At 42.0% G+C, this 15,226-nt stretch overlaps 1 protein-coding gene across 2 annotated transcripts in view; it reads left to right on the top strand.

Annotated features, from left to right (window-relative positions):
- TIAM2 (TIAM Rac1 associated GEF 2) overlaps positions 1-15,226 on the top strand; it is a 171,824-nt gene that overhangs the window by 83,686 nt on the left and 72,912 nt on the right. For both annotated transcript variants that reach the window (XM_033234971.1, XM_033234976.1), the window contains 5 exons: positions 4,273-4,434; positions 6,835-6,939; positions 7,177-7,255; positions 10,301-10,393; positions 11,591-11,854. In XM_033234971.1, coding sequence (XP_033090862.1) covers positions 4,273-4,434; positions 6,835-6,939; positions 7,177-7,255; positions 10,301-10,393; positions 11,591-11,854 — 703 coding nt within the window. The remainder of the gene's footprint in view (positions 1-4,272; positions 4,435-6,834; positions 6,940-7,176; positions 7,256-10,300; positions 10,394-11,590; positions 11,855-15,226) is intronic.

The following is a 15,226-nucleotide window of genomic DNA, read 5'->3' as shown; positions in this document are numbered from 1 at the left end:
GATTTGACCTGGATTGTCTTTCTATTATTGTATTTTTTTCTGTCTCCATTTGTATTCTCAGGACCAGGAAACCTTGAAGAGGCTAGTTGGAAACATATATATATATATATATATTTTTTTTTTTCTTTGAGGGGAGGAAGTAGAAATATATATATATATATGTATGTGTGTGTGTATATATATGTGTGTGTGTGTGTGTATATATATATAATATATATATGTGTGTAGTTTTTTTCTTTGAGGGGAGGAAGTAGAGTAGGAGGCATGGTAGGTGTGTAACAGTCCTGACAGAGGTAGCCAACCATGGAATTCTGGGTGGTTGAAAAGATTCATTTAACATAGTGGCATCTTTGAAATGGGTAACCTGGAGAAAGAGTTTTCCAAAGATGGCTCAATTTTTAATGCTTATTTTCAGGATTCTCTGTTCTTTTTATGAAAAGAATGTTGGAGAATATTTTATCTGGCTTCCTGAAACTAAAGCATGTGTATTTTCAACTTGGATAGCATTGACCCTCTTTGAGAGAATTAATCCAACTTTCCCTCCAAATGGGCAAAGCTTACAACAACCTAAGAGATCTGTAAGCACCAAGTAGCTTTTTCTTTTTCTAGTTCTAATGAATTAAATTTAAATTCTTGGTGCTTCCTTTGAATAACCAGGTTTTACTTTTCTTGAACTGTATATACATTTGTGACGGGGGTGTGTGTGTGTGTGTGTCTGCCTAACACACCAAAAATTACATTTAACTTTTCATTGAGGGATCTCTTGAGAGGGTCTAACTCTTCGACGGCCTTGGCTTTGATGGGCATCTTCTCTTCTATGGTTCACTACATCTTGGGTCAACAGTGTAGACTCAGAAAACCATTACTCAGAGCAATTGTAGCACAGCACCTTGTTTAATGGATTTTAATAGGATTATTTCTTTTGTCCTTCCATCCTTCCATCTATCTGCACACTTTTCTGTTGTCCAGAACTTGTTCTCCTTCAATAATCTGTTAATTTCTCTTCTCACAGCTCCCAGAGAGCATTAAGAACTTGACACTGTGTCAACAGAGTTGAGTAAGATACTGAAAACGGACAGCGTTTGCCTCTCATGCCTGTATATGACTGTGAATTTCTAGTTGTATCCAGCTCAGCACTCAAGTTTTGAGTGTGTCCTGGGTACGGGACGCACTGTGTTAATAGCTGAGGGAGAATGAGGATACAGAAGACAAAGCCTCTGCTGGCATTCATCTTATCCTGGGGCGGGACTTAGAAGTGACCCCACTGTGGGCTGGGCTTTGCCAAATGCTGTACCAGGGACATAGGAGAGTAAACTCACCTAAGTGAGAGGACTTGAGGGCAGAGAAAGGAGAGATAGGAGAGACTTCATAAGAGAGGGGCATCTTAAACCAGGTTGGAGGGTGTATATGGTTTCAGCACTGTCTCTGTAAGGATGGTACAGCAGAGAGAGGAGATGGAAGTGAGCCCCGGCATGGAGCAGGAGCTTGCCACTCCCTTTTGGGGAATGTTCCCTGAGCCATTCTGTTCAGTGGGAACATGGTGTGTAGCGTAGAATAATGGAAAGTAATCAGGAAATGTAGGTTGTACCCATTTTATATAAAGGGAGTTAACTGCCAGGCGGGCATTCTGTGTAATATAGTGGTGGTGTGAACCAGCTCAAGCCAGACTTCCACCCTTCAGTTCCCTGGAGTACCATAGGCACTAGTTGTGTAAACTTGGGCAAGTTTCTAGAATGTCCTGAGCCATATTTGTGTGGCCTGTTCGATAGAAGTGATGATGGTGTCTCCCTGAGAGGGCTGGTTGTGAGTGGTTAGTGAACTGATGGCACATCAAGAGCTTGTTTCATTTGGCCTCATGAGATGCAATCTTTCTTTTTCTTTGAGGCGGAGTCTCCCTCTGTCGCCCAGGCTGTATTGCAGTGGCATGATCTTGGCTCACTGCAACCTCCGCCTCCCAGGTTCAAGCGATTCTCCTGCCTCAGCCTCCTGAGGAGCTGGGACTACAGATGCGTGCCACCATGCCCGGATAATTTTTATTTTTAGTAGAGATAGGGTTTTGCCATGTTGGCCAGGCTGGTCCTGAACTCGTGACTTTAGGTGATCCACCCGCCTCGGCCTCCCAAAGTGCTGGGATTGCAGGCGTGAGCTACTGCACCCGGCCGGTGATACGGCCTTTCTCAGATTGTCAGTAACAGTGGGAACAAGAGGGTGTGAAGGCACAGTGTTAATTTGTACTGCTCATGTCCCTCCCCCACCTGTTTATCCATAATTACGTTTTTCCTGATCTCCTAAAGTGCAGCAGTAAATTGCTCTGCCACCCTCAGTGGGAGCCTGTGACTTCCTCCAGGCCTTGTTCTTTGTGAGGTTTCTTACTCCACAGTGACCTCTGCTGGGTTTTAGTTTGCTTCTCAACAAGCCTGGTTTCAGAGGTGGGGGCCTGCACCTTTAAGGCAGCATCTGTTTGTTGCTAAGCACCGGGTTGAAATCACTGCCCAGAGAATGAACCAGAGAAAATAATGTGCCTGTGTAAGACAAGAGCCTTTAGGAGAGAGTGTCCGGGTTGGTTCCTGGCATCCCTGGCTCCTTGCATCTGGTCCTGTCTTTTCCTTTGTCATTGGCACGTGTGGGGATGTTCATTCTGGCTGTGATCACCCTTCCGGAAAAATGTGCTGAAAGCGACAGATCCATGACAGATCCAGAAATGTCACTTCAAAGTTAAGCACCATGTTTTCAAAAAGATGACACAGAGAGATGGATTTTTGTCTTGCTTTGTTCTTTGAAATTTCTTTATGATGTCTCTTCTAGTTTTTAAATCCTACATAGGAGGATCTTTTACTTTGTATTTAAAAATGCATGGGATTCAAAGTAAAATCACCCATTAATGATAACTTTAAAGCATGATGATGATATATAATAATGTGATAGTATTGAATCTATCGGTGACATTTTCTGGTATGTAAGGTGTTTCACGTAAGTGACCTCTTTTGCTCACAAAACTTAAGTAACAAGTAATTTTTTCAATATTAATTATATTAATAATGTCCTCTTTTACAAAATAGCTGAATCGTAGCAAGGTAAATCTTGTCCTAGGCCACACTTTGCTGGTAGCGTCTGAGACTTTTGATTTCAAAGCCCCAAATCTTTTCTTTACTACTACGTGAATATAAGAACCTAGCCAGAGAGAAACATGTCTACATTGCTTAAGAAATGTAGCTATTTTTGTTATGAATTACAAAAGGACGTATTAGCATGAAGTCAGCAATTGTTGTGATGATGTAGTTTGGCAAACTAAACTTTTTTGGGCAAGGTTTCCTGAAGGCGGTATTCTTTGAGATGATTTTCCAGCAGTGTCTGTGTGTGAGATAGCTGAAGGATAGAGAAAAGATTTATCAGGACTATAGGTTAATTTTAAGGAACAAATAGATTTCTGTCAGTGATGAGTTAGGCTAAAATTAAAAAGAAGACACAAAGACAAAAAAACCAGGTAGACTTAGAAGAGAAAGTTCATGCTTGGATTAAGTGCAGTTCAGGGTTAGGATGGTCAGTGGCCATGGACAAGGTGTGTCTGGAATTTAGTGGAAGGTTGGAGAGGGATTATGGCTTAGATGCAGGCTTCACAGTGGCCGTTCTCAACCATGATTCCAGAGTAGTAAGCGTGGATAATCAGCAGTCCTTACATGGACTGCAGTGTTCTTTTTTTATTTTTTGAGACAGACTCTTACTCTGTTGCCCAGGCTGGAGTGCAGTGGCGCGATCTCGGCTCACTGCAACCTCTGCCTCCCAGGTTCAAGCGATTCTCCTGCCTCAGCTTCCCAAGTAGCTGGGACTACGGGTGCATATCACCATGCCTGGCTAATTTTTGTATTTTTAGTAGAGACGCTGTTTCACCATGTTGGCCAGGCTGGTCTCGAACTCCTGACCTCAGGTGATCTGCCCGCCTTGGCCTCCCAAAGTGCTGGGATTACAGGCGTGAGCCAACGTTTCCAGATGGATTGTGGTGTTCTAACCCGGCATAAGCGGCCAATCGACACAGTGGAAAGAACACAGGACAGGCGGTCACTGACTTTCACTCCACTTCCCGTGGCTGCCTTTTCATCTGCATAAAATGAGTGAGGAAACATTGTTGGCCTCAGAGGGCTGTGAGAAGCCAGTGATGTAAAGCGTGTGAGTGTTTACTCTAAATACTCCATAAATGAACAGGACATTTGGCCGGTGGTTTCCTTCATTTGTTAATCAAATTTGTCTGCATTTTCTTTTGGCATCTACAAACAGGTCGACGAACTTCTGCATATATATGGTTCAACAGTAGACAGTGTTCCCCGAGACAATGCCTGGGAAATCCAGACTTATGTCCACTTTCAGGATAATCACGGAGTTACTGTAGGGATCAAGCCAGAGCACAGAGTAGAAGATATTTTGACTCTGGCATGCAAGGTAATGGATTTTGCTGCAGAAATATACTTCTGAATAGAAATAATCAGTAATGTTGCAATCTTATGCCTTCTAAATTCGTGTGGTATTCAAGGGCCCAGTTTCCATGCCAGGGAACATATTAGCATATTTATTAGTTAACGTATTTATTAGCATATTGATTAATTTGCATTCTATTCCTCCATCTCTTTAGAAGAATGAGTTATTAGATCATGATCCCCCACCTCCATGAAGAACCTGAGCTAATCTACTGAAATTCTATGTATACTTTGATATCTAGAATAATTATGAAATCCATTGCTATTTAAGTTACTTAGAGATGGTGTGTTATAAGAAGGCGGCATAAACTTTGAGGTAATTTAATTTAATCCTAAATAGTTTTATCGGATTTCTCCAGATTAAACATGAAACTTGATATATTCACAGTTGCTTTATGGAGATTAATATAAGATGATGTTTTATTCATTTTTCAAACTGGGTTTCATTCCTGATCTGAAAAGGGAGTTTATGGTAAGTCTTAAAGAGGGCCCTCTGAGAGAGAATGTATTCAGCAACATCAGCTCAGAAGCTTTTCGACCACCAGGTGGTGTAGTAGAGCTTAAATCGTTTTAAGTTTCCAGAGAAAATACAATCAAATATGTTGACATGGTGAAAAAGGCATATAGAGTTTGGTAATGCTTAATCATGTGCACTTAATAAATGTGAAAAATGTTTAATTTTAGTCCCGCTTTGTCACTTTGACTTGAAACATTAGGATTCTGTACATTTATATGTAGTTTATATCCTTATGAACTTAATTTCCTTTTGCTCCCATATGTAACGTTTTTATTCAGAAAACCAACAATGTTCTATACCAGTGTTACTCTCTTTTAAACTGATAATTTTCTGAGTATTAAAGGGTATCAGAAGCAGTGGGTCGGCCAGGCGCGGTGGCTCATGCCTATAATCCCAGCACTTTGAGAGGCCGATGTGTCGGATCACAAAGTCAGGAGATCGAGACCATCCTGGCTGACACAGTGAAACCCCGTCTCTACTAAAAATACAAAAAATTAGCCAGACGTGGTGGAGATGCCTGTAGTCCCAGCTACTCGGGAGGCTGAGGCAGGAGAATGGCGTGAACCCGGGAGGCGGAGCTTGCAGTGAGCCGAGATCGCTCCACTGCACTCCAGCCTGGGCGACAGAGCGAGACTCCGTCTCAAATTAAAAAAAAAAAAAAAAAAAAAAAAAAAAAAAAGTAGTGGGTCAGTTTGACCCAGTTAGAGCATATGCCTGAGATAAATTTCTCACTGTTGAAAATATGCATGAGAGAGAAAATATGAGTGTGTGTGTGTGTACACATTTTCCTTTTGAAAAGTTTTTGGAGTAGGACATTCTTAATTCTGAAGTCTGTAGATTTGTTCACATTTTACAAATTTCTGTATTTTAGTAATGAGAAACAAGGTTAGGCTCAACCTAACTAAAGAGATGACATTTGCTGAGCTGGTAAGATTTCTTCTACTATCAGATATGTTCTACTGTAATCTCTTAAAAATGCACCTTTTGCCTTTAATCATAAGCAATAGTGTTCAGAGAAAACCTTAAAAATAATTGTCTGCCGGGCGCGGTGGCTCACGCCTGTAATCCCAGCACTTTGGGAGGCCGAGATGGGCGGATCACGAGGTCAGGAGATCAAGACTATCCTGGCTAACACGGTGAAACCCCGTCTCTACTAAAAATACAAAAAATCAACCGGGTGTGGTGGCGGGCGCCTGTAGTCCCAGCCACTCAGGAGTCTGAGGCAAGAGAATGGCGTGAACCCGGGAGGAGGAGCTTGTAGTGAGTGGAGATCACGCCTCTGCACTCCAGCCTGGGCATCAGAGCGAGACTCCGTCTCAAAAAATAAAAAATAAAAAATAAAAATAAAATAGTTGACCCCCTTTACTTTTTTGCATACTAGTATGCATGTATTTATTTATTTGAGATGGAGTCTTGCTCTGTAACCCAGACTGGAGTGCACTGGTGCTGTCTCAGCTCACTACAACCTCCACCTCCTGGGTTCAATCATTTCTTCTGCTTCAGTCTCCCAAGTAGCTGGTATTACAGGTGTGTGCCACTAAACCTGGCTAATTTTTGTATTTTTACTATAGTCAATGTTTTGCTGTATTGGCTAGGCTGGTCTCCAACTCCTGACCTCAAGTAATCCACCCGCCTTGGCCTCACAAAGTGCTGCGATTACAGGTGTGAACCACTGCTCCTGGCCTGCATACAAATGTTTAAATTAGAGCTCTTATACAGGTTTAAATTCAGCAAATTTTTTGTGGTATTCTTTTAGCGATTTCTACTTTGATTTTTAATGAGCCTGCTAACCAATGATGGATTTAGAAAGAGCATTTCAAATCTGAATGGCTTTCTTTTTCTTTATAGATGAGGCAATTGGAACCCAGCCATTATGGCCTACAACTTCGAAAATTAGTAGATGACAATGTTGAGTACTGCATCCCTGCACCATATGAATATATGCAAGAACAGGTAAGTGTGCACTAGTTTTAGAAAGGGAAACTGAACCACATCCATGGCCTTTTGATTTTGAAAAATGTCATTTCTGGGAAAAATTTTGTTTAAATTCGGCACCTAGTTTGGAAACAGTCTCTATATAAACGGTAACTTAATAGCTTTCTTGTTTTATTATGAAAAATAGTGTCAAAGTAGTTTTTCAAGGTATCATAACATGAAATCCTCTGATTTTGTTGTTTTCACCTTTTGCAGGTTTATGATGAAATAGAAGTCTTTCCACTAAATGTTTATGATGTGCAGCTCACGAAGACTGGGAGTGTGTGTGACTTTGGTAAGTGTAAGGAATGCCCCTTTCAGGGAGGTGTGTTGTTCGTCTTTGCCTACTTTGCCCCAGTATCCTTAGACTTAATTTTTTTCCCTTACATTCACGTTTTCAGAATATATGACAGTAGTTTCTGAACTTCCTTTCTCTTCCTTCATTTCTCTTTATTGATATTAGCAGGTGACACAGATAGATATCAGTATTAGAGGGAAATGCCAAAGTAATTAAATGGAATGAATATAAAATTGATGGGAATTTGAAAATATAGATTAATAACACCATGTACTGTGTGCTGGTGCTGCTCTGAGCAGATCAACTCATGATTCATACGAAAGTTGCTTTCATCTCTAGTGTCTTTGCTCTTGGTTTTCTCTTCCCACCTGGAATGCTCCCCTTCTTTCCTCTTTCTTCCCCCATCCCTCCTCTCTAATGACATGAATCCTACTGTCCTTCAAGAATCAATTTAGGGTCTAACTTTCTTGAAGAAACCGTATCTGATTACGTTAGCTTTACTTCCTTCTTTCTTCCCTGAGTTTAACAGTTAAGAGTCAGCCAGGCATGGTGGCTCATGCCTGTAATCCCAGCACTTTGGGAGGCCAAGGCAGGCAGATCACCTGAGTTTGGGAGCTCGAGACCAGCCTGACCAACATAGAGAAACCCTGTCTCTGCTGAAAATACAAAATTAGCCAGGCGTGATGGCACATGCCTGTAATCCCAGCTACTTGGGAGGCTGAGGCAGGAGAATTGCTTGAACCCGGGAGGCAGAGGTTGTAGTGAGCCGTAAGCCGAGATCGCACCATTGCACTCCAGCCTGGGCGACAAGAGCGAAATTCCATCTCAAAACTAAACAAAACAAAAAACAATTAAGGGTCAGTACTTCTGAAGTCACTTAATAGCATCATTTCCTACATTTCTCTTTGATTAGATAATAACTGGTAAATACATCCATAGAAACAATGATTAGATAATGATTGGTAAATACCTCCATAGAAACACTATTTCTTACCTTGTTAAAATATGTTGATACATGATTATTTTCCTTAAAATGATTCAAACTAATAATAAATTAAAGTTTATAATACGTTAAAATGTCGTTTTTAGGATACTTTCATTTTTTAAAAATTTGTATAATCTTTTCTAACCCCCATGTTATTTTTTTATTTTTTATTTTTTTTGAGACAGAGTCTTGCTCTGTCGCTCCGGCTGGAGTGCATTGGCACGATCTTGGCTCACTGCTACCTCTGCCTCCTGGGTTCAAGCAATTCTCCCTGCCTCAGCCTTCCAAGTAGCTGGGATTACAGGTGCCTCACCTGCCACTACACCTGGCTAATTTTTGTATTTTTAGTAGAGACGGGGTTTCACCATGTTGGCCAGGCTGCTCTTGAACTCCTGGACTCAAGTGATCTGTCCACCTCAGCCTCCCAAAGTGCTGGGATTACAAGCGTGGGCCACTGCGCCCGGATCCCATGTTATGTTGGTTTTTCCTTTGAAGCCCTCTTGGCCTTTTTTCTCCTCCTCTTGGCCTTCACTGTACTTTTTGTGGTTGCCATTTGTGTTCATCTTTGTACTGGAATGAGTGAATGAAGACACTTGCAAAGATACTCTCTGGTGAGACCATAATCTGCCAGGCTCTGCTGGGGTCACAGAGGAGACCTGGGGAACAGGACATTCTTGCTGTCCTCAAAGAACTCTCCGTATTAGGGGACTAAGACATGGAAACCTGTGCTCCTCACTGTGGCGTCACAGAGGGCGACACTAAGTCAGGAGCCATGCATTCAGAAGAGGGAAGGTCTCCCTAGGATTTGCACGTAATCTTATATATTTAGGGCAAGCACTGTATTCATCCAAGCATTTTTTTCACCTTCTTAAAATGCTCAACCCCATAGTTGTTTCTCAACAATTATTTGTTGTATTGAACTGAATTTCATGTATTTCAGTAAGAGTATTTTTTGCTGTTAAATTTGTTTCTAAATTTTTTATTGTGGTAATAGACACATAACATAAAGTTTATTGTCTTGATCACTTTTAGGTGTACCGTTTTGTGATGTTAAGTACATTCACAATGTTGTGCTACCATCATCTATCTCTACAAATCTTTTCAGCTTGTAAAACTGAACTCTGTACCTATTTAACACGAACTGCTCATACTGTCCTCCCCCTGGCCCCTGGCAACCACCAGTTTAATACTTTGTATCTCTCGGAATTCCCCTGGCAACCACCGTTCTATTAATACTTTCTACCTCTCTGAAGTTGACTGCTCTAGCTACTCATATAAATAGTATTATACTGTGTTGTCTATTTGTGACTGGCTTATTTTACTTAGCATATTCTCCTCAAAGTTCACCCAAATTGTAGCATATGCCAAGATCTTTTTCCTTTGTAAGACTGAATGATATTCCACTGTATGCATAGATCACATTTTGCTTATCCATTCGTCCATTGACAGACAGTTGGGTTATTTCCACCCCTTGGCTATTGTGAATTATGCTGTTATGCACGTGGCTGCATGGTCTCACCTTTTGAATAAAAGTTATGTTTTTATATTTCTTTTTTTTTTTTTTTTGAGACGGAGTCTTGCTCTGTCACCCAGACTGGAGTGCTGTGGCCGTATCTCAGCTCACTGCAAGCTCCGCCTCCCGGGTTCACGCCATTCTCCTGCCTCAGCCTCCCAGGTAGCTGGGACTACAGGCGCTGCCACGTCGCCCGGCTAGTTTTTTGTAGTTTTTAGTAGAGACTGGGTTTCATTGTATTAGCCAGGATGGTCTTGATCTCCTGACCTCGTGATCTGCCCGTCTCGGCCTCCCAAAGTGCTGGGATTACAGGCTTGAGCCACTGCGCCCGGCCTGTTTTTATATTTCTTAAGCCTCTTGTCTGACATTTTTCTTGCAGGGTAGACCCTGCAAGATATTTGTACTTTCAAAATAGTTGTAATTTAGACTTTCTCAACATACTGTACTTACAAGAAAATATGTTCAAGGAGATACTGCCGATGTGGTTGGAGAAACTGAGTATGGTGGGTTGAGACTTGCTTTTTCCTTTTATTTTCATTCCTAGGGTTTGCAGTTACAGCGCAGGTGGATGAGCATCAGCATCTCAGCCGGATATTTATAAGCGACGTTCTTCCCGATGGCCTGGCATATGGGGAAGGTCCGTGTGGCACACCGTGCCTCTGTTCCCTCTTAATTTGCAACTGTGGAATACAGCCTGGCTAGTGAATGTTTCTTCATACAGTTTTGTCAGAAAAAGGTTTCTCTTGAAATTTTAAAGAAAGTAAACCTAAGAATTTAATTGGAAATGTGACCAAACACAGCGTCTCACTCCCATAAACCCTGCTGCTCAGGAGGCTGAGGTGGGAATATGGGAGGATTGTTTGAGCCCAGGAGTCCAAGACCAGCCTGGGAGATACAGTGAGACTCCTGCCTCCATAAAAAAGGACAGAGAGAAGCCGGGCGCAGTGGCTGACAGCTCTAATCCCAGCACTCTGGGAGGCTGAGGCGGGCGGATCACGAGGTCGGGAGATCGAGACCATTCTGGCTAACATGGTGAAACCCTGTCTCTACTAAAAATACAAAAAAAAAAAGCCGAGAGTGGTGGTGGGCGCCTGTAGTCTCAGCTACTCGGGAGGTTGAGGCAGGAGAATGGCGTGAACCCGGGAGGCGGAGCTTGCAGTGAGCCGAGATTGCACCACTGCACTCCAGCCTGGGCAACAGAGCGAGACTCCGTCTCAAAAAAAAAAAAAAAAAAAAAAAGACAGAGAGAGAGAGAGAAAAGAAAGAAATGCATATGCCTATAAATAGAGAGAGCATGTGTGTGTGTTTAAAAGACAGAAAGTGTATACATATATATAGACAGAGGGAAGGAGGAAGAGAGTGTGAGACAGACAGGCAGACACTGATGGAACAGAGTTAACATGGGAACACTAGAAAAATATTAGAAAAAACAATGAATGAGTGGTTCTTAAGTTGTTTCTCTTTCAAACTGTTTTTTCTAATAGTAGCTGTGAGACAGCTAACATTTGTTTTGCTCTTAGTGGCATCTAAATACTATACATTTTGGCCCTTTAATTCTTTTCTGTTTTTCTTATTTAAAAGAGGGAGTCTTGCTATATCACCCCAGACTGGCCTCAAACTCCTGGGCTCAAGTGATCTTCCCACCTCTGCCTCCTGATTAGCTGGGACTGCAGGCACCTGCCACTGTGCCCGGCTGGCACTTTCTTTGAAGAAAGCGACAAACAAAACAGTCCCTAGGAGTACATGGTTTGAGTTTGCAGCCTTCTTTCATCTTAAAATATTTCTCACAGTAATCCCTCTCTCTTTTTTTCTGTTTCTCCTTCCTTTTTCTCAGGGCTGAGAAAGGGCAATGAGATCATGACCTTAAATGGGGAAGCTGTGTCTGATCTTGACCTCAAGCAGATGGAGGCTCTATTTTCTGAGAAGAGCGTCGGACTCACTCTGATTGCCCGGCCTCCGGACACAAAAGCCACCCTGTGTACATCCTGGTCAGACAGTGACCTGTTCTCCAGGGACCAGAAGAGTCTGCTACCCCCTCCTAACCAGTCTCAACTGCTGGAGGAATTCCTGGATAACTTTAAAAAGAATACAGCCAATGGTAAGGCTTTGTTCTGACTTCCATCTTAACTGCTGGTATCAACAGCCAATATTTTTAGGCTGTAATTTTGCTTGCAAACTCAGATTATTTAAGCTGTTCAAAGAATGTTTTCTAATTTATTAGAAGAACACAGATGCCAACTGGAGTAGATTTTATCAAAATTTCATGCATTTTAGTAATTATAGCGCTTTCATGAAAATAGAAAATAATTATTTTTGCACAAAATAACATTTTTAAAACATCACGGACTCTTTAAAAATCACCCATGATGTTTAGTCTTGTAGTTGCTCTGTGATTGAAGGCAGATGAAATCCTGCGTAAATGCCATAGTGGAAAGATTTTTCTTATTTGATTGAATCCAAGGCATAGCCATTTTGCAGTAATCTGTTGGGCTCTTAGAACAGCCTGTGCATTTCAGTTCAGTTATATCTTTTGTTAAGTACTACTTTCTTAATAAACAGCAAACTTTCTTTTTTAAAATTTATTTTTATTTTTATTTTTTTGAGACAGAGCGTCACTCTGTCGCCCAGACTGGAGTGCAGTGGCTTGATCTTGGCTCACTGCAACCTTTGTCTCCTGGGTTCAAGAGATTCTCGTGCCTCAACCTCCTGAGTAGCTGAGATTACAGGCGTGTACCACCATGCCTGGCTAATTTTGGTATTTTTAGTAGAGGTGGGGCTTCATCATGTTGCCCAGACTGGTCTCAAACTCCTGACCTCAGGTGATCCACCTGCCTCGGTCTCCCAGAGTGCTGGGATTACAGGCATGAGCCACTGTGCCTGGCCAGTAAATAGCAAACTTTTAATGTAGGTCATGAATTTTAAAACTTTGTGAAAATGAAAAACTGTGTGCCAGCATATTTTTCTCACAATAAGACTTCCATATGAGGAAATCATTTGAAGGTCTGAAGTTTTGAGTTTATCATTTATGTGTATTTCATGCACTGCAGTCAAGTAAATGAGGGTACTGAAAACCAGTAGTTTTGCTTTATACCTCTGGAGAGCCTGGGTCAAGCTCCACAGGAGACCAAGTGTGGGGTCTTTTTCCTGGGAGAGCACAGAGCAATTTTTATACTTAATTACGATAATAATGGATTTCCAATTGAAATCTCTGCATGATTACCAAAAATGAATGAAAAACACCAAAGAGAAGTTGTTAGGATTGATTTAATTATAAAGGAAGTTTATTAGGTCATTTTTGGAATTAAAAAATCAGATGGTAAGATTTGTGATTCAATAAGGTATCGCGTGCTTTTTCCTTCTCTCTTGGGGCCTTCCTCTAATTTAAAATGCCATTAAATGGACTATTGGCATATAAAAGTGAATGTCATAAAACAAAAATTATGATGGAACTTATTAATTACTTGGGTATATTAGGGCCATCATTCAGCTACCCTGGGCTTCTGTTATGGGTCTGAGTATTCCATATAATACATGCATGTGTCCATTTGTTGGATTCATTACTCTTGAGGGATACATTCACTACCTGTGTTATGTCTCTATGTATTTTATCATAATAAGAAATTACCACAAAGGCTATACTTTTGGTACTTGCGGGAATGAATTCCTATAGAAAGCAGAGAAAGGGGCAAGTTTACCTTTTTTTTTTTTTTTTTGAGACAGAATCTTTCTTCTCTGTCACCCAGGCTGGAGTGCAGTGGTGCAATCTTGGCTCACTGCAACCTCCACCTCCTGGTTTCAAGCGATTCCCTTGCCTCAGCCTCCGAAGTAGCTGGGACTACAGGACTGTGCCACCACACCTGGCTAATTTTTGTATTTTTAGTAGAGACGGGTTTTCACCATGTTGGCCAGGCTGGTCTTGAACTCCTGACCTCAAGCGATCCACCCCCCTCAGCCTCCCAAAGTGCTGGGATTACTAGGTGTAAGCAACCGCGCCCGGCTGTTTTTCTTTACTTTTTAGTTTTTTTTTTTTTTTTTTAAAGTAAGGATCAAGCAGGTGAGTTAAGCCACTTTTATTTATTTATTTATTTATTTTCACCAGGGAAACAGAATAAAGAGGCAGTCCTGGATCTGTTAAACCGCTATTCTATTACTCATCTTAGGCAGCCATTGGGACTGTCTAATCCTTTATACCCTATGTCTGTGTGGACAAAGAGCTTAGTTAGCCAGGCAGGCACGGTGCTTGTCCACATCATGCCTCCTGATGGAACCTTGCAGGTTCTTCCACTATCAGCCTAGTGGGAGCCACTAACCCTTTCCTGGTGTCCTGGCAAGACTCTGCTGTCTGCGTGTGACAGTCTCCCAGGCAGCGCCCCACCCGCCTCTGCCCTGAGCTTTACCATTCCTCCCCTCTCCTAAGCTCCAGGTGGCTGTTCCATAGTGATGTTGCTTGTGCTGGAAAAAACAGCCCCAGCAGACTCCTTCCCCAGACACCACAAACTTAGACTTTTCTTTTTCTTTTTGAGATAGTTACGTTGCTTGTGAAGGAAGTTAAATGCCTGTGGGCAAACATCTCAGAAGGAAGTCTTCCATTTTGAAGGTTGAGGGGACAAGAAAATAAGGGTAGGTGGGTAAATTAAAAGGTAAAAGTGAAAAAAGGCCAGGTCTCTCATTCATATGCAACATCTGAATGGCAAGAGAAGCCTATGTTTGTGGAAACTCTGAGAGGTGGCATGGTAACAAGCATACAGGTTTTGAGTCAGACGTGGGTTTGGGTCCTGGGCTGCCCTGTACGGGTTTTTTGACTCACCCAGGGAGTTCTGGGCTTTGGTGGATACTACCCCTGGATACTACCTCTTTACCCAGGTGGAAACAGTCCTGAGGGGCAGTCCACACAGCTCTGCAGATGGGCCCTGGAATGAGCCCCAGCTGCCCATAGCATCCTCGCTTTCACACCTTCCATGGGCTTCCTGCCCTTCCTGCCTCACTGTCCCTGCCCCCTCCTTTGGGAATCTTAGGGTTACCTTCCAAATACACTTCTGTACCCGAGTCCTTGGCTCAGACTCTGCTTTTGGGGGAGTCCGAATGAAGATGCTGAGCCTCCCTTTTCTCATCCAGAGGATAACGTTTCTCCCCTGCCCCTGTGGGCCCTGTGAGTTTGGGGGAGTTCCTGTCTGTGGCATGTTCAGCCCAGTGTTTTACTTGGCAGGAATTCTGAAAACGTGCTTCTCCTCCTCCTCGCTCTCCTTTGCAGCTTCCTGTTTTATTAAAAATTACCTTGATTTGCTTTTGCAATGAATTAGAAAACAGTAATCCCATTTTTTAACTAAAAAAGTTAAAATTTACAGAAATAAAAAATTTAAATGACTTTGAAAAACAGTTTTTAATACAACTTTGAAATATAACTTAGCAGTGGCCAGCCATTTGAGAGCCTGCCTTTCCCTAAATTTCATGTTCCCTTGGCATTGCTAGA

The sequence above is a fragment of the Trachypithecus francoisi genome, unplaced genomic scaffold (genome assembly GCF_009764315.1).
Source record: "Trachypithecus francoisi isolate TF-2019V2 unplaced genomic scaffold, Tfra_2.0 Lachesis_group15, whole genome shotgun sequence".
Lineage (NCBI taxonomy): Eukaryota > Metazoa > Chordata > Mammalia > Primates > Cercopithecidae > Trachypithecus > Trachypithecus francoisi.
Note: the sequence above shows the minus strand (reverse complement) of the source record. Positions and strands in the feature narration are given on the sequence as shown.